General features: G+C 41.0%; 1 protein-coding gene across 5 annotated transcripts in view; it reads left to right on the top strand.

Annotated features, from left to right (window-relative positions):
* The window catches only part of UBE2F (ubiquitin conjugating enzyme E2 F (putative)), a 305259-nt gene that overhangs the window by 133014 nt on the left and 151016 nt on the right, over window positions 1-21229 (top strand). For 4 of the 5 annotated variants that reach the window (XM_040357503.1, XM_040357502.1, XM_040357501.1 and 1 more), the window contains exons 5-6: window positions 12055-12122; window positions 21112-21142. In XM_040357503.1, the coding sequence (XP_040213437.1) occupies window positions 12055-12122; window positions 21112-21142 (99 nt within the window). The remainder of the gene's footprint in view (window positions 1-12054; window positions 12123-21111; window positions 21143-21229) is intronic. The other variant, XM_040357504.1, reaches the window with a different exon arrangement.

Here is a 21229-nt window from a genome sequence, read left to right as displayed (position 1 = left end):
TATTCTGAACGACTTGCAGAAGGGATGATTTGGTACTTTGGGAGTCCGAGGTACAGGGAGTTAGCATAGTCCAGTCTGGAATTCACGATTGTTCCCACCACGACTGCTACGTCTTCTTTGGGGATAAATGGAATAAGTCTGCGTAGTAGGCGCAGCAAATAGTGCGCTCCGCTGACTACTGACCCTATTTGTGCGTCCATTGTCATGAAGGTGTCAAAAATGACCCCGAGACTTTTGACTTTGGAGCTAGGGTTGATGATTTGGCCCAGAATGGGCGGGGGTGTCCAAGTTGTTACCACTTGACTCTTTCGGCTGGCCTGAAACACAAGGAGTTCTGTTTTAGAACTGTTGAGTTTAAGATAGCTCTTGGTCATCCAGTTGTCAATCAAAGAGAGACATTTCTCTAAACTGGGATGATGATTCTTGTTGCCGATGCGCAAGTACAGTTGCGTATCGTCTGCATAAGAGTGATAGAGTAGTTCTTGGCTACTGATAATGTCAAAGAGAGGGCGAAGATAGATGTTGAAAAGCACCGGTGACAGGGGGGATCTGTGATACAGTGATCAGTGCCAAAACTATGCACTGTCACTGTACTAATGACACTGACTGGGAAGGGGTTAAACATCTAAGGTGATAAAAAGGTTAAATGTATGCCTAGCCAGTGTTTGTGTACTTTGTGTGGAGTTTTTACTATGGGATGTGATGGATTTTCTTTCCCTGCTTTAAAATTGGATAACAATGGATTAAAATTGATAATCATGCGCACCTATATGGTATAATTGGTTAATCATACACCTGAAACTAACCCTAAGGAATACTGGATTTTTTACAAGTGTAATGCCGCGTACACACGGTCGTTTTTCGGCATGAAAAAAAACGAAGTTTTTAAAAACGTCATTTAAAATCATCGTGTGTGGGCTTCACATCGTTTCTCGGCTTCTGAAAAAAATGTAGTTTTTCGGGTTGTAAAAAATGACCGTGTGTGGGCTAAAACGACGTTTTAAACCCGCGCATGCCCAGAAGCGAGTTATGAGATGGGAGCGCTAGTTCAGGTAAAACTACCATTCATAATGGAGTTGGCACATTCATCACGCTGTAACAGACAAAAAAGCGCGAATCGTCTTTTACTAACAAGAGAGGGGGGCCCCGGAGCTGACTAATAAAATATTTTTAAAACCTGTGTAGCGTGTTTATTTTTTTTAACGCTTTACTTCCAGGTGAATGGGTAGGGGTACGATGTACCCCATACTCATTCACCTAGGGTGGGGGGCCGGTAGGGTGGGGGGCTCCCAGATTCCGATAAGCCCCCTGCCCGCAGACCCCGACAACCAACGGCCAGGGTTGTCGGGAAGAGGCCCTGTCCTCAACATGGGGGCAGGGTGCTGTGGGGTGGGGGGGCCGCAGTGCACCCCCCTGCCCCATAGCACCTACCTCCCCATGTTGAGGGCATGCGGCCTGGCACGGTTAAGGGGGGGGGCGCGCTCGGTATGGCTGGAATTTTCAAACTTCATTGGACTCGACTGAAAATCACTGTCCATTTAAAAAAATATATAGATTCACACCTGATATATCTGATGATAGGGTCCTGATTGAATTTGTTGAACATCTATTCCTTTAGAACCACTATTTTTCAGATTCGTAGCTGAAATACCTTGGATAATATATAGCAAAAAGCAAATGTTAAAATGTTTGTTGGCCCAAAAATACATAAACTTTAAACCATTTTATTGCAGTACAGTTTAATTGGACCTGGGTATGTGTGCATTGGGGTGAGAAAAATAAAGATATGAGTTGGTTGTGCTTTTGCAGATGATCTGTCCCTGTCTAATACATTATGCATTTGGACATTGTATATGCAGATGGCAAAAGCTCCATTGAGCATGCACTACTTTAACAACAAAGGCATTCGCTAAGCTGGCCGTAGTTAACATTTTCAGAAATGGTTCCTTACACACTGGCACACTAACCTTGCTTAAATTTTTAAAAACCATACTATGTAGGTAACCCTACTATTACCAGTATTGACTCACAAAACCCCATGCACGCATGCGGAATTGGTTTGACTTTACTTCTCTGAGTTCTGGGATAAATCCAGCCTGGCTCTCCTGTTCAGTGAGAGTAACTTTGTCATGTATTCTTTTAAGAGGGAAGCAAGAACAACAAACATGATGTTATCCAGTATTGGCGAGCCAGAGACCATGCCTTGTCAGAATAAAATTATTCATATAGTATGCCATAAGATGATGTGATCAAGTGACAATGAAATCATCGTCAAGAAATCAAGCCATCAAAACCTGTCCCTTTTTCCACCATTTCCTGCAATTTTTATTATTGATAAACAAGGGGGAGCAATGTAGGGTAGAACATTTGTCATGTGCAGCAATAAGAGATGGCTTTTTTGGACACTGTTTCAATGCAGTTTCATTGAAAAGGGAATGACCAATGGGTGGAGCTTATTCCCAAAGTCAAGGAAGTCAAACAACAGAGTAAAAACAAAGGAAGGTAAACGTTTAGTATCCAACTAAATCTCAGTACCAGTGTAGCTCGGAGATTTTCTGCCCAACATACTCTTAGGCCCCATACACACCATAGAATCTATCCGCAGATAAATCCCATCAATTGGGTTTGAGCGGATAGATCCTATGGTGTGTACACGCCAGCGGATCTTTATCCGCGGATATATCTCCCCTGGGATGGATTCCAGCAGATTGGATATTCGCTGACATGCTGAACAAATCCATCTGCTGGAATCCATCCCAACGGATGGATCCGCTCGTCTGTACAGACTCACCGGATCCATCCGTCCAAAGGGATTCCCCGCACGCGTCGTAATGATTTGACGCATGCGTGGAATTCCTTATATGACAGCGTCGCGCCCGTCGCCGCGTCATAATCGCGGCGACGGCGCGACACGTCATCGCCAGAGGATTTCCGCGTGGATTTCAATGCGATGGTGAGTACACTCCATCGCATAGAAATCTGCGGAAATCTTTGAGAGGATTTATCCGTGGAAACGGTCCGCTGGACCGTATCCGCGGATAAATTATCTCGTGTGTATGGGGCCTTAGGGAGGAGTTTAAGTTAAATGACTGACCGGTTTAGTTTAGGCTGAATTCACACAATGTGGATTACTGCACAGATCTGATGGAAATACACACAGCACACCTGCACAGCACAGACATGATTTGCTTATCTTGGAGTTTAGTTGTAGTTTAAGTCAACGAAGAACGGTGACATTAAAGCACAACTCTGGACAGATATACAATGATACCTTGTAGCAGGGCTGTGCCCATTCTGCAAGGGGTAATGGCTCATTTTGTCTAGGGGAGACGGGAAACCATTTCACTCATCTGATCCTCTGCTCCCCAGGCAGGTGACACTCTCCCACGATTCGGCAGTGGACTGTTCTTCAGCCTCCTCACGTCTAGAGCAGGGCCATGGACCCCACTCTAGTCTTAATGATGTCAGGACCCTAAACTGCTAGAGCGGGGAGGAGCTAAGTATTGAGTACGTATGGTATAAGGAAGGGAAATGGGATAGGGGAATCTGCGCTAGGTGAAAGCAATAATAAAGCAATTAAGGGTGGGTCCCAGGAGGGACGTCCTGCAGCTGAACACAAATGTTTAGAAACAAAAACAACGTATGGAAAAAGACAGTGCAGCGCTAGACAAAATATAACATCAAGTGTGAAAAGTGTGTCAATAGAATATTTAAATAAATGAATAAACCATGAATGAAAAATTATATAAGTGAAATATAAAAATAACACAATCTAATATGGCAATTATCCTCTGAAGTAAACAGGACTGTTGCAAAAAATAAACATGATAACTAAACCTGTGAAGGTAAGTGATGCCTAAAACAAATGTATTTCTGCAGTGAAGCCAGAGAACCTGTCTCAGTGTTCCAACAAATCAGTGTAAATTATGCCACATAAATAATCACAGTGATAATGATACACAGTGTTTCAGTATAAGTCCATGTTTCATGGAAAGTATAAATGAAGTTGAATAGAGGAGTGTAAAATTAAATAGAGTCCACAAAGGAAAAAAAGCAAGGGAGGGGTTTTGTAGTCCCCTCAGGTGAAGATGGTAAAAGAGCAGAAGATCCACCAAAAGACCGCAGATGGAAATAGGAGGAAGCAATCCACAGACAATCCAATGTAAAGAGAAATGGAGGCTTACCGGAAAGCCTGTGACCCGACCTTCTCAGGAAGGGTCTAAACAGGCGTGTTGGGATACAAACGTCCCTCAGGCAGTGGAGATGGATCGATATTCTTCACGGATCACACTTCAGGGTCCACAGCGTCGTAGCTCCTCATATGGGTCAGGGATGACGGCACTCACAGAGATATGTAGCAACGGTGGTCAGCAGATGTCATATGAAAAAAGGAAACATTTCCATAGTATAGCCTGCTTGATACTGGTTTATTTAAAAATTCAATTAAAAATCCATTAAAAAGATTTCCCATACATAGGGAACAAATATACAGAGTCCTTGCAAGGAAAAGAAAAAGCTCCAAAATTTAAACAGACCGCCTTGGGCCGTTAGCGCATGCACAGTGCGTGTGTTGCAGCCCGACGATCGCTTCGTCGTAATGACATCATCAGGGGCACGCACACCTCACTGTGCATGCGTGATTTATACAGCCCAAAGCTTAAGCGAAATGAGCTCATTGGCCAAGGCGGAGTTAAGACAGAAATCACAATAGGCTGTACTTCTCATTGAGTTACAAAGGAAAAAAGAACCATGCCATCTTGTGGGTAAAAAAGCGTATTACCGCTCAAAAATATCTATACTTCAAAAATAATTAAAATTGACATGGAACCTGAAGATAGGGCATAAATTTTTCCTTTTTTCATATGACATCTGCTGACCACCGTTGCTACATATCTCTGTGAGTGCTGTCATCCCTGACCCATATGAGGAGCTACGACGCTGTGGACCCTGAAGTGTGATCCGTGAAGGATATCGATCCATCTCCACTGCCTGAGGGACGTTTGTATCCCAACACGCCTGTTTAGACCCTTCCTGAGAAGGTCGGGTCACAGGCTTTCCAGTAAGCGTCCATTTCTCTTTACATTGGATTGTCTGTGGATTGCTTCCTCCTATTTCCATCTGTGGTCTTTTGGTGGATCTTCTGCTCTTTTACCATCTTCACCTGAGGGGACTACAAAACCCCTCCCCCGCGGTTTTTTCTTTTGTGGACTCTATTTAATTTTACTCATCTTCACCTGAGGGGACTACAAAACCCCTCCCTTGCTTTTTTTCCTTTGTGGACTCTATTTAATTTTACTCGCCTCTATTCAACTTCATTTATACTTTCCATGAAACATGGACTTATACTGAAACACTGTGTATCATTATCACTGTGATTATTTATGTGGCATAATTTACACTGATTTGTTGGAACACTGAGACAGGTTCTCTGGCTTCACTGCAGAAATACATTTGTTTTAGGCATCACTTACCTTCACAGGTTTAGTTATCATGTTTATTTTTTGCAACAGTCCTTCAGAGGATAATTGCCATATTAGATTGTGTTATTTTTATATTTCACTTATATAATTTTTCATTCATGGTTTATTCATTTATTTAAATATTCTAATGACACACTTTTCACACTTGATGTTATATTTTGTCTAGCGCTGCACTATCTTTTTCCATTGAGTACGTATGTCTTCTTTTTTTGTTACCCTAGACATAAATGAGCCATTAATCTCTGCAAAGCAGACACTGCAGGAGATACTTTTTTTTTTTTTTTTGCCTGGAGTCGCTCTTTACAAATATGCCCTACACATCAGTATAGGTTTCCTCTTCTCTGCATGTGTACAGTACAAAATTGCCTGAGAAAGTGATAATTGGTAATTTTAATGCTGTAGTTGTCTACAGATGTAGTACAGATACCGTTTTAAAGGGGTTGTAAAGGAAAAAAAATGTTTTTCATAATAAGCATCCTTTACCTGCAGACATTCCTCTTTTCACTTCCTCATTGTTCGTTTTTGCTCAGAAGTTGCTCTATTTCTTCTCTGTTCTGTTCACTTCCTGCTTGTCTGATTTTACTGACCACCGTGAAGGGAGGCTTTACTGCGCTGATAACGTGCTCACCCCCTCCTGGGAACTACATCTGTGTGGCAGGATGCTCTCTATATGTTAGAGACTTCAAGGAGGTGTGAATTACTGGGCGTGCCGCAATTCATACTGGTAAATGTACTTCTTGCATGAACGAGCGATGCAAACCAGGAAGTGAATGAGAGAACAGAAACTAGAATGCCGGAGGAATTTAATAGGTATTTACTCATTTTTTTAACAGAATCATTACACTATTCTGTCTGTCTACCTTGCAGACATTAATTTTAGGCAATTTTTTTTTTCCCTTTACAACTCCTTTAAGTTATTTTTTGACTGTTTTGCACATCATAATAATTTCTTGTTTACCATTACATGATATGGTCATGGTTCTGTGCCTAAAGTCACATTATCCATAGTTCCAACTATTTCTTCACCGCACAAGATCCTGAGTCTACTTTGTATATTGGTGCTTTTTCTTGATTTCCCACCCAGCTGCATGTTTCTTCACTCTATCGTGTCCTGGAGATGCTCAGTTGGGTGTAAATGATGTACTCTGTGCCCACCCCCTCACCCCAAGGCCAGCGAGCATGTTAATCAGATGATCACATTGAGGACACGCTGTTGCACATTTAAATATCTTTGTTTTATGAACTTCTCCTGTTTCACATAAAGAAGGGGCTTTGCTGGCGAGAGCTGTATCTCGTTTCGTCCAGACTTCTCTTGCATTGAACCACTGCTTATTTTATATCTGTAGGTGTTAAATATACATGAGTGTTACTGAAAGGTTAAGACAATGTCAGTTTGTGAGAGATGTGAAATATTGGGTCTGCGTCTTCACTGAAGGTTCCATAAGGAAGACTGAATTAGTCAAATGCTTTGTGTGTGTGTGTATATATAGTACTTGAAAGAGCTTTCTTTGTTGCACTTTTATAAAGACTCTGCGTAGACTGTATGACCATATAACATACAAAAAAAATCCTTTCAAAATAAAGGATGGGGCAGTCAAGCAAGGAGAATACAAAGGCTGCATGCCATTGATTGGTCTGCAACAGTTCTAGACTTACTTTGATTGTGGGAGCTTTGGCTTGATGCTTCTGGTCTCAGGGAAGCCCTGAAAAAATATAAATGAAGCCCCACTTAAAGGGGTTGTAAAGGTAAAAAAAAAATTCCCTAAATAGCTTCCTTTACCTCAGTGCAGTCCTCCTTCACTTACCTCATCCTTCGTTTTTGCTTTTGAATGTCCTTATTTCTTCTGAGAAATCCTTCTGTCTGTAACTACACACAGTAATGCAAGGCTTTCTCCCTGGTGTGGAGAAAGCCTATTGAGGGGGCGAGCAGGAGTGTCATGATGCCCACTAACACACAGCTCCTTTCTCTATCTGCAAAGTAGAGAGTGTCCTGACTTGCCTGCTCGCCCCCTCCCCCCTCAAGAGGCTTTCTCCACACCAGGGAGAAAGCCTCGCATTACTGTGTGTAGTTAGACAGAAGAACAGGAAGTGAGGATTTCTCAGAAGAAATAAGGACATTTAAAAGCAAAATTGAAGGATGAGGTAAGTGAAGGAGGACTGCACTAAGGTAAAGGAAACTATGTAGGGAATTTTTTTTTTTACCTTTACAACCCCTTTAATATAAGAGGTATGCTGAAAATCTGTGTTGATCCTTGCAATGAAGCATACAGAAACTTGAAGCTAGCAGCCCGTGGTAAGAAGACCCTGCAGGTCTTTACACCTTTACTTTCTTTAACTCCCAGTCCTGTATTGATTAGCAAGGAAACTGAAGATCTCCTTTTATTTTTTTGTAAAATATGTTCATACCTTCTTGGCAGTTAGGATAAATATAACACTAAATATGCATGTTTACTTTTTTATGGTATTCTTATGTATTCAAGTCAAATTTCCTGTTGCCTAAACGGCAGTTTTAAAGGAAAACAAATGTTTTTTGGTAGAGGTCGACCATGATTATTAGGAGCCGATATTCACATTTTTCAAGTTATCGGTATCGGTCAGAAACTTGCCGATATTGGTCAGATTTTCTCCCCCTATCCCCACACGGCGCTTGCTGCAGTCTCTGCCAATCTCTGTCAGCAGCGCGGCAGGCAGCAGAGAGATGACATCATCTCTTACTGCCCGCCTCGCATCACCGTTGTTCTGCCCTTACAGCAGGGCTGCGAAGGCAGCTCTTCACAAAGCTGCAGCTGCGGGTGAGCAGAGAGATAATTACGTAATCTCACTGTCCACCTGCATGTGGAAGTTTACCTGCTCTGAGTCCACTGGGAAGAGGCTGCCAGAAGTAGTGTTAGTCACTAGCTGCATATGGGTGGCAGGTGACAGTGGCAAGTGACGCACTGCATCTGGTGGCTAGTGACATGCTGTGCATATGGGTGGTAGGTGACGGCGATGTACAGAATATTGGCACCTGAAATCTGCCTGTAAGGCAGCTGAAAAATCGGTATCGGCCCTGAAAAACCTATACCGGTCGACTCCTGATTTTTGGTAAATGTGTGTAAACAGAGTTTAATGTTATTATTTGTACAATATTTTTATTTTACAAAGAACTGTAGTTAGAGGGTGCTTCCATGTCACTCAGTTTGCAAAGCATGCTGGGATTTCTAAAAGAACTGAGTTATTAGAATGATCTTTCTGTCTGACAGAGGTAGTGATGTGTGTCAGCTGTTCAAATGCCTTGCAAAAGTATAATTTTAGTAGTATGTTCAGAATCATTGCCCTGCTGCATGGCGAACCTCCATCCCAGTCTCAAATCTGTGACAGACTGAAACAAGTTTTGTTCAAGAATTCCCCGGTATTTGGTGCCATCTATATTTTCTTCAATTGTGACCAGTTTTCCTGTTCCTGCTGATGCAAAGCATCCTCACAGCATGATGCTGCCACCACCACCACCACACTGAGGTGCTCTATAGGAAGGACTAGAGCCACCTTGGACGATTCCTCCCAACCTCTCCACGATACTCTGGTCAGAGTGTCAACGGTGACAGATTATTACATCCATGATGCACCACAGAGTGACACAGGAAATTATTTTTGCCTGTGGCTATCAAATTAAATCTTCTCTTTGAGGGCTGGAGGGGAAGACTTAATCTAGTTTATGATCTGAATGTTTATGTAGTTTTTATACCGTAGTATGTTGGTATTATGTTAATTATTATTTGGGGTAATGCTAGAGAAAGTGCTGCAATTGCATTTTCGTAGTTTGATTTTCTGTTATCGTTATTTATTCTGTGTTGTATTTTAATAGTATGGCTGGTTTATTAGAATATAGTTTTATGTTGTTTTTAGGGGTGCACAGAATGGGTTTTCTGGTGCCGAAACCGGTACCGAAAATGAATTGTACACTAGGCCGAAAACCTAAACGATACCGAAACTGCACCGTTCCCGAAAATGACTTTTTTTATATTTTGGTACAGGAGATGGTCAGAGACTGGGGACATGGTACGGGAGATGGTCAGAGACTGGGGACATGGTACAGGAGATGGTCAGAGACTGGGGACATGGTACAGGAGATGGTCAGAGACTGGGGACATGGTACAGGAGATGGTCAGACTGGGGACATGGTACAGGAGATGGTCAGAGACTGGGGACATGGTACAGGAGATGGTCAGAGACTGGGGACATGGTACAGGAGATGGTCAGAGACTGGGGACATGGTACAGGAGATGGTCAGAGACTGGGGACATGGTACAGGAGATGGTCAGAGACTGGGGACATGGTACAGGAGAGTGTCAGAGACTGGGGACATGGTACAGGAGATGGTCAGAGACTGGGGACATGGTACAGGAGATGGTTAGAGACTGCAGACATGGTACAGGAGATGGTTGGATGTATGTATTGTAATCACATTCAGGTTATAATCCAATATGGTAACGGTGCCGGTTTCAGTTATATTTCAAATCGGCATTCTTAAACCTTCACATCCAATAGTAAACTGGGGGCACAAAAGTATATCCCCTTAGGATTCGACTCTTACCAGACTGTGCTGGTAACACGCACAGAACTCCAGATTGGAATGATGATCTTCTCTCTGGCAAACTCGTTCAAACACACTATACAGCACACAGATGTACAGTACAGACCAAAAGTTTGGACACACCTTCTCATTCAAAGAGTTTTCTTTATTTTCATGACTATGAAAATTGTAGATTCACACTGAAGGCATCACAACTATGAATTAACACATGTGGAATTATACATAACAAAGTGTGAAACAACTGAAAATATATTTCATATTCTAGGTTCTTCAAAGTAGCCACCTTTTGCAGCAGACACATCTCTTGAACTGGTAAGAGGAGACTGTGTGAATCAGGCCTTCATGGTAGAATATCTGCTAGGAAACCACTGCTAAAGAAAGGCAACAAGCAGAAGAGACTTGTTTGGGCTAAAGAACACAAGGAATGGACATTAGACCAGTGGAAATCTGTGCTTTGGTCTGATGAGTCCAATCTTGAGATCTTTGGTTCCAACCCCCGTGTCTTTGTGCGACGCAGAAAAGGTGAGCGGATGGACTTTACATGCCTGGTTCCCACTGTGAAGCATGGAGGAGGAGGTGTGATGGTGGGGGGGTGCTTTGCTGGTGACACTGTTGGGGATTTATTCAAAATTTAAGGCATACTGAACCAGCATGGCTACCACAGCATCTTGCAGCAACATGCTATTCCATCAGGTTTGCGTTTAGTTGGACCATCATTTATTTTTCAACAGGACAATGACCCCAAACACACCTCCAGGCTCTGTAAAGGGCTATTTGACCAAGAAGGAGAGTGATGGGGTGCTGAAGCTCATCAAGAGAATGCCAAGAGTGTGCCAAGCAGTAATCAAAGCAAAAGGTGGCTACTTTGAAGTACCTAGAATATGAAATATATTTTCAGTTGTTTCACACTTATTTGTTATGTATAATTCCACATGTGTTAATTCATAGTTTTGATGCCTTCAGCAATCGGTTCATCTTGCTGTCTGAGATGCTCTGGCACTGTTCGCTGTTTAATACATCTGCTTTGCCATAGACCGAATCTTTATAGACACTGAACTAGTATTTTTGTTGCAGTTCAAGATCTATGCAGCATAACACTATCTGAGTATTGTTACTGAGGCCTGATTTTGAGCATTAAAGTGAACCTGCCACCACTTGTGATGAGAAGTATATTACAAAGTGTAGTAGTAGGGATGTACATTTTAACATTTTTGCAGTCATAGCCCCGTTCCTTGCCCACCGGTCCCAGAGACACTGTATATCTCTGTTCATGCTCTTCTAGACTGTTTTAAGCAGATAAGAGGGCGAGTGGGCTATATAGAAAGCTATATATGCAGCCATTACCAGGCTGTGTATCTCGGAAGTGTGCAATGCAGGGTTCAAACCCTTTATATCATTCAGTCACAGCTGCTTATGTTTTGGGTGTTCCAGTCTATGCCAGCGTATCATTAATGCCTGTATATTCGTGGTGTCAATTTCACTTTTATACAAACACAATGTGGCTATACTTATGTAGTGCAAGGGGAGCAGAGCAAAGGCATCTGCCAGCAAAACACATGCAGCTACATCTGACAGGTTTAGGGTAAGACCAGCTCATGAATGGCTGATATCATAAGCTGTGAAACATACTATACTATACACTGTCTCAATTCTAAGAATAGCAGTTAAGTCTGTTGTTCAAAATTAACAGCAGCTAATCCCGTGTTTCTCAATAAGTATCATGCATTTCATTTTAAGACTATGGTGCCAATAAAGTGATTAATTGAAACGGCAGCGATGGAAGCAGCCCAGGAACCGCTGTCGCTCACCGCTTAATTAGCTATGAGTGGAACATAAAGCTGGATAAGTTCTACTTGATGTAATACGCTCATTGTGCAAAGGCTTTAGAGAAATGTGCACATTAGACAGTGTTACATGGATGAATGCTCTCTTTATGACAAGCGTACAGCGTGCGGTAAAGCATGACTGCATCCATTAAATTACATTTTCACTGTTTTACAGATGAGAGTTATTACCAAGGCGGCAAGTTCCAGTTTGAAATTGAGGTTCCAGAAGCCTATAACATGGTGGTAAGCATATCAACCACGTTGTTTTATGTTTTGTCTATTTGGCTGTGAAAGTACAAGTTGCAACATGACCTACTAGGCTTTGGCTAAGTGGGATTGCTCTGTAGCATCTAAAGAACAGGTTTATTACTTATACTCTAGAAAAATAACAATCCTTCAGGGCCCCTTTTTTATATCAGCCCTGCATTTCCACATTGCTGTCTGAACCAACTATGCCAAAGTAGTGGGTGCCAAACCACCCATCCCCAACCTTGTGTGTTCAAAAGGTTAGAAAAACAGATCCAAAATAGAAAAGGCCATGTAAATCTGCATGACATTGATAATTTGGGAATTAGATCATCTGTGCTATTTGAGTCACTGCAAAATACGTTGTATGTGACTGTAGTTGACTCAACTTTTCCATTGCTCTAGAGGTTGTTCAGGCATACATTTAAAAAATATCCCAGAAGGGTCACGTATGAGACAGGGAAAAACAAATCCACTGTATGCCGTTTGTGTCCACAATTGCTACTTAGAATAACAAAATGATTTGTTTAGAAATTGTGGAACCCTTATGTGAAGATTTTTTTTTTACGATCAAGGTTTCTATTTACCAAGCAAATTAACAAAGTTTGCATTTAAAGTGGATGTAATGGAAAAACCTAACTAGCTCTACAACTACTCCCACTCCTATTTTAAGCCTAGTTTATCTAACCCTGTAAAGAAAAGATCGCTATACTTATTCTGCAGGTGCTCTGGTCCCAGGCTGAGCTGTCAGTGGCGGCTTCAGTGTGCAGGAGAGGTAGCCAACAACAGAAGCCCCATAGCAAGTCTATGTATGACCTCACTTCCCAGGCATTTCCCAGCCGTTGTCTGCTTTCTTGTGCTTACAGAGGGCGCCGCTGGAGACCGGACTGGAGCGGCTTCAGATTAGGCAAGTATAGCCATATCTTCTATACAGGGTTAGATAATTATTCTTAAAATGTGGGTAGGAGTACCTTTAGAGTTAGGTTTTGCCTTTACTTACACTTTTAAGCCCCCATATTTAGCTACTCCTTTTCTTGACATGATTATGAATTGGGGACGGGGATTTAGCTTCTCTTTGATGCAGTAAGTGACTTTGCGCTACTACTCTTGCATAAAATGTCATTTTGATCAGTAGGAGGCACTGAAAGGATAGGCTCATACACAGCTTTTGCGGTTTCGGTTAATGGCTGCATTTTTTAAATTATTATAGCCAAGCTCTTTCCAGTTATCCCATGTACAGCAGAATTTAGGCTGAGGGGAAAGGCCAGTAGCTACTCTAATGCAGCCCATCTCGATAGCTCTGGTGCTGAGCTAGTGACGCAGGACCAGTGAAGTGCCTTCTCGCATACCCCAGACCAGCCATGCTCCCTTGCCGTCTTCCCACACTGCCAGTGCTTGGCTTCCAGGTATGTGACAACATGTGTCGGCCTGTGTGTGACAGTGCTTGTACCTAAGTGACCAATCACTATGCCCATAAACTAACATTTAGAAGGGATACCATAATATTCTCCCCAGTCTAAGCTCTGACACTTGTTAACACCGAAGCTTGGATGTTGCAGCGGGGAGGTAGCTTGGCTGGTAAAGTATACATGCTGGGGATGGGCTATGTGCCAATACTGTCAATGTGCTCAGAATGGGCAGAATGACAGTGTCTTTTTAAAGAAGAATTTCACATTTCATTTCACTTTAAATAGTTGATTTTGGGTCAAGGTGGTGCAAACAAACTATTGTCATTAGAGTGATGTGCTGTGTGCTGTAATGAACTGTAGTAGCATTGGCTATAATACAGTAAGCCGCTCTGTGTTCCAGCAGCAGTACAGGCGACTCCCTGTCTCCAGCCAGAATTAAACAGAGTCTGGCTGAGTGCATCTCCGCCATTCAGGAAAAGCTGTGTGTCTTTATCCATGAATAAAAGGCTTCATGTGATTGGCTGAAGTGGAGAGGCAGGTATATAACATTGCAATTTGCCATGAGCTTGAAAAGAAAACTTTGCTTGACATGTTGGCTCACATCTCATTTTCTGAGTGCTTCACCTCTCAGCAAATCTCATTGAAATTCCTGCCAGTGTAGTTCCTACTCCGATTTTGGATCTGAAGGGTAGTCTGTTGCGTTTCCAAACTTCTGTATGCTGTAGTTTGTGCGGTTTTCACGGACCACGTGTGAATGTTGGCATTTTGTACATTGCCTGTGAGCATTTGTTCTACCAAATACTAAATGGTTAAAAGATTAAAAGGTTTTCTTTTTTGTTAAGAGACATTCTTACTTAAAAAACACAAAAAAATGCAGGGGCTTAAAGATAACCAGGTAGAGGGATATTAATTGATGTAAGAAGATTTCAATGAATGCAGGAGCCAGCAATACAAGGGACACATTGAATTCAATAGTAACCCCTTGTGTTGATTTCTATTTTTTTTTTTGTTTTTGACTAAACTTTGACTTTTAAAGTGATTGTAAATTTCAGACATGAAATATAAAAAAAAGCACATCCTTCTATACTGTGTACTCTCCTCTCTTCAAAGCTCTGAGTGTGATTTCTGTTATCAGCATGACTCAGTTATGGCAGCTTTTCCTGTCACCAACAGTTAAAATGGTGACGGGAAGGGAGCTGCAGCACTTGACTCATATCGACAGCTGTCCTTTTTTCTCTGTACTGTGTGAATGGGTATGTCTCTTTCCTCCAATCAGGGCTAAGAGCTGTTGGCTGTGTGAAGACTTCAGATCCTCGCCCCCTGCTTTGTGCTGCTAAGCCAAGGAGAAATCTTTTTTATATTTGTTTTTTCAGAACAATCTACAGAAGAAATGGCTGCAGATAAACAGCTACAACTTATGTAGGAGGATTTGTTTAATCTTTGTGTCTCCCCTAATGCTAGTCACTTCACTGGGTAAATGTGAGGGCTTACAACCACTTTTAAAGATGCCTGCACATAGCTGCAGCAACTTCAGAAAGCTTGCAGATACAGCCTAGAGCCGGGCTAAGCTTCCAACAAAGTTCCACATCTTCACATTCCTACTGAAGCTTTTGCTATCAGAGTGGAAAGACATTTGGCTGTATCTGCAGGGTTTCAGAAACGATTCCCTGTTCCACACACTTAAAAAAAAAATTAAAAAAAAAATTGAGAGAAATTACTAAGACTTTAGCTGACAGAATCCGGAGCAACTATGTATGGCAACCAATCAACATCTTTCATTTTCAAAGCTTAAAGCGGAGTCCCGCCCGAAAATGGTTCTTCTGCTTTAAGGGAAGGTGACCCCCCTGACATGCCACATTTTGGCATGTCATTTTTGGCATGTCGCTTCCTCCTGGGGCTGCGGCGCCATAAGGAAGTTCACCTCTCCCCCATCCCTCTCGGCAATAATTTGGGACACTGTTTTTGGCTGTAGACTTTTTTTCTACAGTTGTTAAACTCTCCATCATGTTATCCTATGTGTCCATGCACGCATGCTGTTATCAGTAGTTTTGAGCAGTAAAAACAAAACTAGTGGGTTCCAAGAGATGTTTTTCAGCTGTAAAAACGCTCTAACACTGATAAATGTCGATAAACACTCAAATTCACTCACCAGCTTTGATTTAACGTTTTTGATCCATTAAAAAAAATCAAAACTTTTCTTCAAAATAAAAAACCACTAAAATACACTAACGCGGAAAAACGCTAATAAACGCTATTGCAAAAATGTTGAAAAAAGTTGAAAACGCACTGCAAAGCTACCGTAATTTTTATAACGTTATTTTAACGTCCAGTGTGCAGGAGGCCTTAATATTATTTTTTTTAGTAGGAACTTCACTTTTACTAAAGATGCTGAAAATGGAAGCAGATTATTTACTAGCTGCTCGAGTTTCTGTCCCAGGCTTAGTACTTTTTTCGCATTATCACTTTGCCTATTCAGAGTGAGTTTATTTATGGATAACCCTTTCCTCAATAATGTATGGTACGCAATAGTGTCTCTGAGAGGTGGAGTGGGATCACAAGAATGTTAATGAACAAAATTTCAACAATTTATACGCTGTTAGATTGAAGTAGATTGCCACATCCATATGCGAACAGGTTGCTTATAGACCTTAATATTAACCTAATACTGTATATTTCTCATATATTTAAAAATTCATATTTTCTCTTGCAAAGAGTCAATGAAAATAGGAAGAATGTGCCTTTGTTCCTGCTGTGCCCTTTCACTTTAATTTGTAGACCTTTTAGATAGAGGGAAAATGAATAGACAATATAAAAAAAAACTAAAAGATGTAGGAGAGCAAAGAAGCTTCTTAGGTGTAGCAAATTCTAAGGATAAATTCACATTCTGTTCTTTAATCTCATTTCTCATCCTACATTTTGGGTAAGAGCAGTGCTGCTGTTCTCTACAGATTATGGCTAGGTGGCACATAGTGCACCTTTTGATGTATTTCGTTTTCGAGTAGGTTAAAGACTTTCTGCATGTCTTGAAAGTGAGCATTTGTATTGCTTTCTTTGAAGGGGTTTCGGTTGCATTGTTTGCCGCCTTTCATTAAGTACATTCGGACATATTACCCAGGTGTCCATGAAAATCCTTTAATGGAACCATTGCTTCCATTAAATCTGAAGTTTACTTAACAACTTGACTTCCAGCACCTTTAACCTCTATAAACCCCCTTGAATCCCAAGTCCTTTTCAGGTTTGGACCTATGATATATTCTTACAATTGCTGCTTTGTTTTGCAGTCAACTTGGCCAATCTTGTTTTTTGCTTTTTAGGGACCGATGGTTCTTCTTACTGTTGAAAAGAAAAATCGAATTTAAATGCAGATCTGATTGTGGCTAAAAAACTGCCATGCTAGTTTTCCAACGCCATGTTGTGTTTTTAATGTGATTCAGAAGTGATAGGACACTGTTTCGACAATGTTTCAATACCGCACATTGTAGTTTTTCGGTTTTCTAGTCAATCTAGTATTAAACAGGACTCTAATTTGTTAGCACATTTGGCTATTGTGTTTTTTTTTTTTTTTTTTTGAGAATACATAGTAAAAAAATATTTTAAAATTGTATTTTCTTGTAATTTTTCCCAACTCAACATTTACATCATTTGCAGCCCCTCATACATTTACCCCAAAATATAATCAACAAAATGTACTAATTAAAATATCACAATAGTGTAATGTTTATGTAACATAGGATCGTGGTAAAGCTCAAAGAAGATGTAAAACCCCTTGATTCCCAATGTGTTTTAACGATGTCTATCCTAAGGGCTCGTTCACATGTGTGCCAATACCGTGTGTTTATGCCCCATTCATTCAGCATTTTTAAAGCCTTCTAACCTCCCTTCAATGCCTGCAATAAATATTCCAATGGCACCACACAGTGTTGTTCACACAGGAGCAGTAGCCTTTGTCAGTTTAAAAATTAAGCAGCTTGTCGCTTTCAGAGGGATCGATGCTTGTCAGCCATCTCCATTAATTTCAATAGTAATACTCTGTAACTGCACCATAACAGCACCTAGAGCATGTATGGTGTGATAGTGATGCATTAGTGAAGTGTTAACTGGGCACATGGGAAGAGACAGTGGAGGATCCTGTATCCCAGAATGCACTGGGAAATAATAAAGAACATGGACAGAGCCTCTCCAGCACTTCCTTATTGTACAGAATGGCTATGTGCAGGCAAAAGCATCAACCAGCCAGCAATACTGACAGTATCAGATAGGAGGCATTAAGCATTGTTGGTGGCAACACATTTTGTGTCCGCAAAGTTGAGCTGGCCCAAGTCAAGTGTCAAAGAGATCAAAGTATATATGAATCCATCTTGCAAAGAATTCACAAACATCTCTGCTGTCAGACCAGAACATAACCATGCCTCAAAGTAAATCATCATTACAGCACTTCCCACTAAAAAGGCAATACTTTCATTGGCAGTTATCAAGCATGCTTGATGCTTTTTCAGTGCTTCATAAACACAATGAAACCACATTACAAATGCTATAGGTGGAGAGGAGGCTTCCAAACTCACAGTTCAGGGAAAATGGTCACTTAGTGAAGCCAAACTCCCATGAACACCCTAGAGTTTTGTTAGTGACCAGGACTAAGGATCCTCTAGTACTGGCATTGAATGATTTGGAATTTCCCCCTTTGGGGAGAGGGGAATGTTAAATGTGCTGTCAGATTTAAGTAAATTAAAGCCAAACTCCAGTGAATACTTTATAAGCAGTTACAGCAAAAAAAAAAATTATTTTTAGTATAGATTTTACATAAACACTGATCATTGTGAGCACCCCTGTCAGTGGTAAATGGGTTGTCTCATCCCTGTAACTGATCACATCTGCAGGGCAGCTTGTTCTTTTGAAAAACAGACATCTGACCACCAGATGAAAATTGAAGAAAGCAAGCCTAAAATAGAAAAGGAATACATACCGTATAAACACTGGTAAACTGCAATACAATAAATGTTTGATTTTGGGTATAATGGCACTTGAGGGCTAGCAGTTAACAGGGATAATGTTTGTTATAAACTCCACTTGCCAAGAGGCAAAAAGAAGCTTTAAAATGTGAATGCAGCATCTACTATAAACATACAAAGTATGTGTCATACAGTTCAAATTGGCCTCCAAACAAATATTGCAGGTTGCGGTCGGTCATTTGGTATACTATTGATGTAATAACTGCAACACCATGGGGACATCGGGGTTGGCTACCTTTTCCAGTTAAGAAGGGTTCTCTCTTTGGGCGCTGACCTGCATTTTGTGATTGTTGTTTGCTGGCTACTTTGAACTGTGTGACACATTCGTTGCCTATTTACATCAGATGCTGCATTCACATGTTAAGCTTCTTGTTGCCTCCCCCCTTGGCCTGTAGAGTTTAACCTAAAATTATATCATCTCTGTTGAGTGCTTGACCTCAGTGTATAGATATTTCAACATGGTGGGGGGGTGCAATAGCTTTCTGACCTCCAGCAATATTTAGATAGTAAGGTCAGGCCGCTTATATCATGACATTATTAGGACCTCTCCTCTTAACAGATGTGAACGCTCTGAACTCTCTCCCGCTAGACATGTGATGGGTGTGGTTTCTAGCACCTCTGCATGTCCCTTAAGATTAATACTGTACATCTCATCCTCACACCTGAAGTAGCGGAACACGATTCCAGGAAACATGTTGGAGGGACAATCCCACCCTTGGTGTGATATTTCTATAGTGCACATAGTGTTTACCATTGCCATTAGATTTTCAGTGCTGGTAATATTAAATAAAAACATTGGGGGTGCAGTATGCCTTTTGGATTAGTTCTAGACGATATTTCAACATTATGGTGCTGTATTTATTTAGCTTTTAACATTGTATATTTAAAAAAAAAAAACGTACTATATACTGGCTTAGTAACTTAAAAAATTCTCTTGGTGCTTTTGTTTTTTTTATTTTTACAATTGGTATTTGACCAGAAATTAGCCTTAAATACCCTTTAATTGACAGGTTTTGGCCTTGTCCATCTTGTTCCAAAAACATCTGACTTCATGTACCCTTAATTATAAAACCCTTAAACTAAATGCATGTCAAAAGATTTTAAGGCACATACCCTCAATGAGAACTTGTTATAAGTTTAAACAAATTGCTTTTTTATTCAATGCAAAAAAATGTAATTATAAAATCAAGACACATAAAGTATCCATTAATTGTACAATGTTGCATGCTATACATCACTATACGTTCATCATGCATCTGTGTACCAACTCCAATATCTCACTCAGACTTCATTCATGTGGCATAGCAATCATATACCTAGCTCATATACTGGGATTGGTTCAGTTCAACGCGTTTCACAGTTAAGCTTCTTCAGGAACTCTGATCTCACATCATGCACATGGAAGAAAAAAGGCCTAAAAAATCACCCCAACACTGGGAAAGGTTCCCAGGGAAGAGAGAAGGGAACAAGGACACCACCGGGTGAGAGAAGGGAAGGGGGAAAGACCAGAGGGAAAAAAGCCCCCATCTACTCAAAAAGGGGAGCAATAAAAGTCAAAGGTCCAAAAGCTCTGACCACAATCTTTCAAACATCTGCAGTGAGAGCCGGTTCACACACAAGCAGCACGACTTTGGGGGCGACTCAGCAAGGCGATCTCAAGGCGACTTGAGAGGCAACTTGCAAAATTACTTCTGCATTGAAGTCCATGCAAGTCCCCCCCAAAGTCGTACAGGAACTTGCGTCGCTCCTATTAGAGCGGTTCCATTGACTACTGCGGACTGCGACTTGTCAGGTGGCGGAGTTGCCTGACAGGTCGCCCCTGTGTGAACCGGCTCTGAGAAGTGAACATCCAGTCGTTTCCAAACACTCTCCCTTTCTAGTTCCAAAATGTCTCCAAGCATGCAATTTAATAAAATGTGATTTAGAAAAAAAAAAAAAAGATGCATTTGTGGAAATTATTCCTGCTCATATGTCATCATGTCTTGAACTATCCATAGCTAGCAAAATTATAAGAAGATGTTTTTCAGAATCCACTTACATTAGATTTCAAAGCATATGGCATGTTATAGTTATTTATCAGTATTATACACATGGTGTTGCATATTAATAATCATCACACATATCACCCTGTGCTTGTTCCAAACTAAAATGTATTGCACAGTACGCAAAAATAAGTGTGCTGTGCAATTCAGTATTTTATATGTCTGCGCTTTTTTAGTGTGGGTTTTCCAGTGACCCCTTACCAGATGGCTCTTCATGTAAAACATTAAATACGTAATTTATTGAGTAGTTTGGAAAAAATTGATGCTTAAAAATGAACCACTGTTCCTCCAGATTCTACAGCTGCTCCCACTGAAGTGTATGTCCCATAAATTATATGCTTTGTCGCTAATGTTCAAAATGCAGCAGCAAACTATTTAGACTATTGGCATGAAGCTGCAAGCTGCTCGATTTAAGTAGTTGTAATTCCTAACATGTCCATCTTGGTTCTTTTAGACAATTATTCTTGTTCCAGTCTCTTTCTGTAGATATTGGATGGTTTAACTAGTTGATTTTTTTTTTACCCAGATGGTAAAGGTGCATTTCCAAAGCGCTACAGGTGAGAGATGCACATCAGTTGCCAATTCTTAGTTCTGTTTTTGAAATTGCTAGTTGTCATGGCTATCTTGTTTCTTTTTCTGCCTTT

This window comes from Rana temporaria, chromosome 6, assembly GCF_905171775.1.
Source record: "Rana temporaria chromosome 6, aRanTem1.1, whole genome shotgun sequence".
Taxonomy (NCBI): domain Eukaryota; kingdom Metazoa; phylum Chordata; class Amphibia; order Anura; family Ranidae; genus Rana; species Rana temporaria.
The sequence above is the reverse complement of the archived record's forward strand: the minus strand, read 5'-3'. Positions and strand labels throughout refer to the sequence as shown.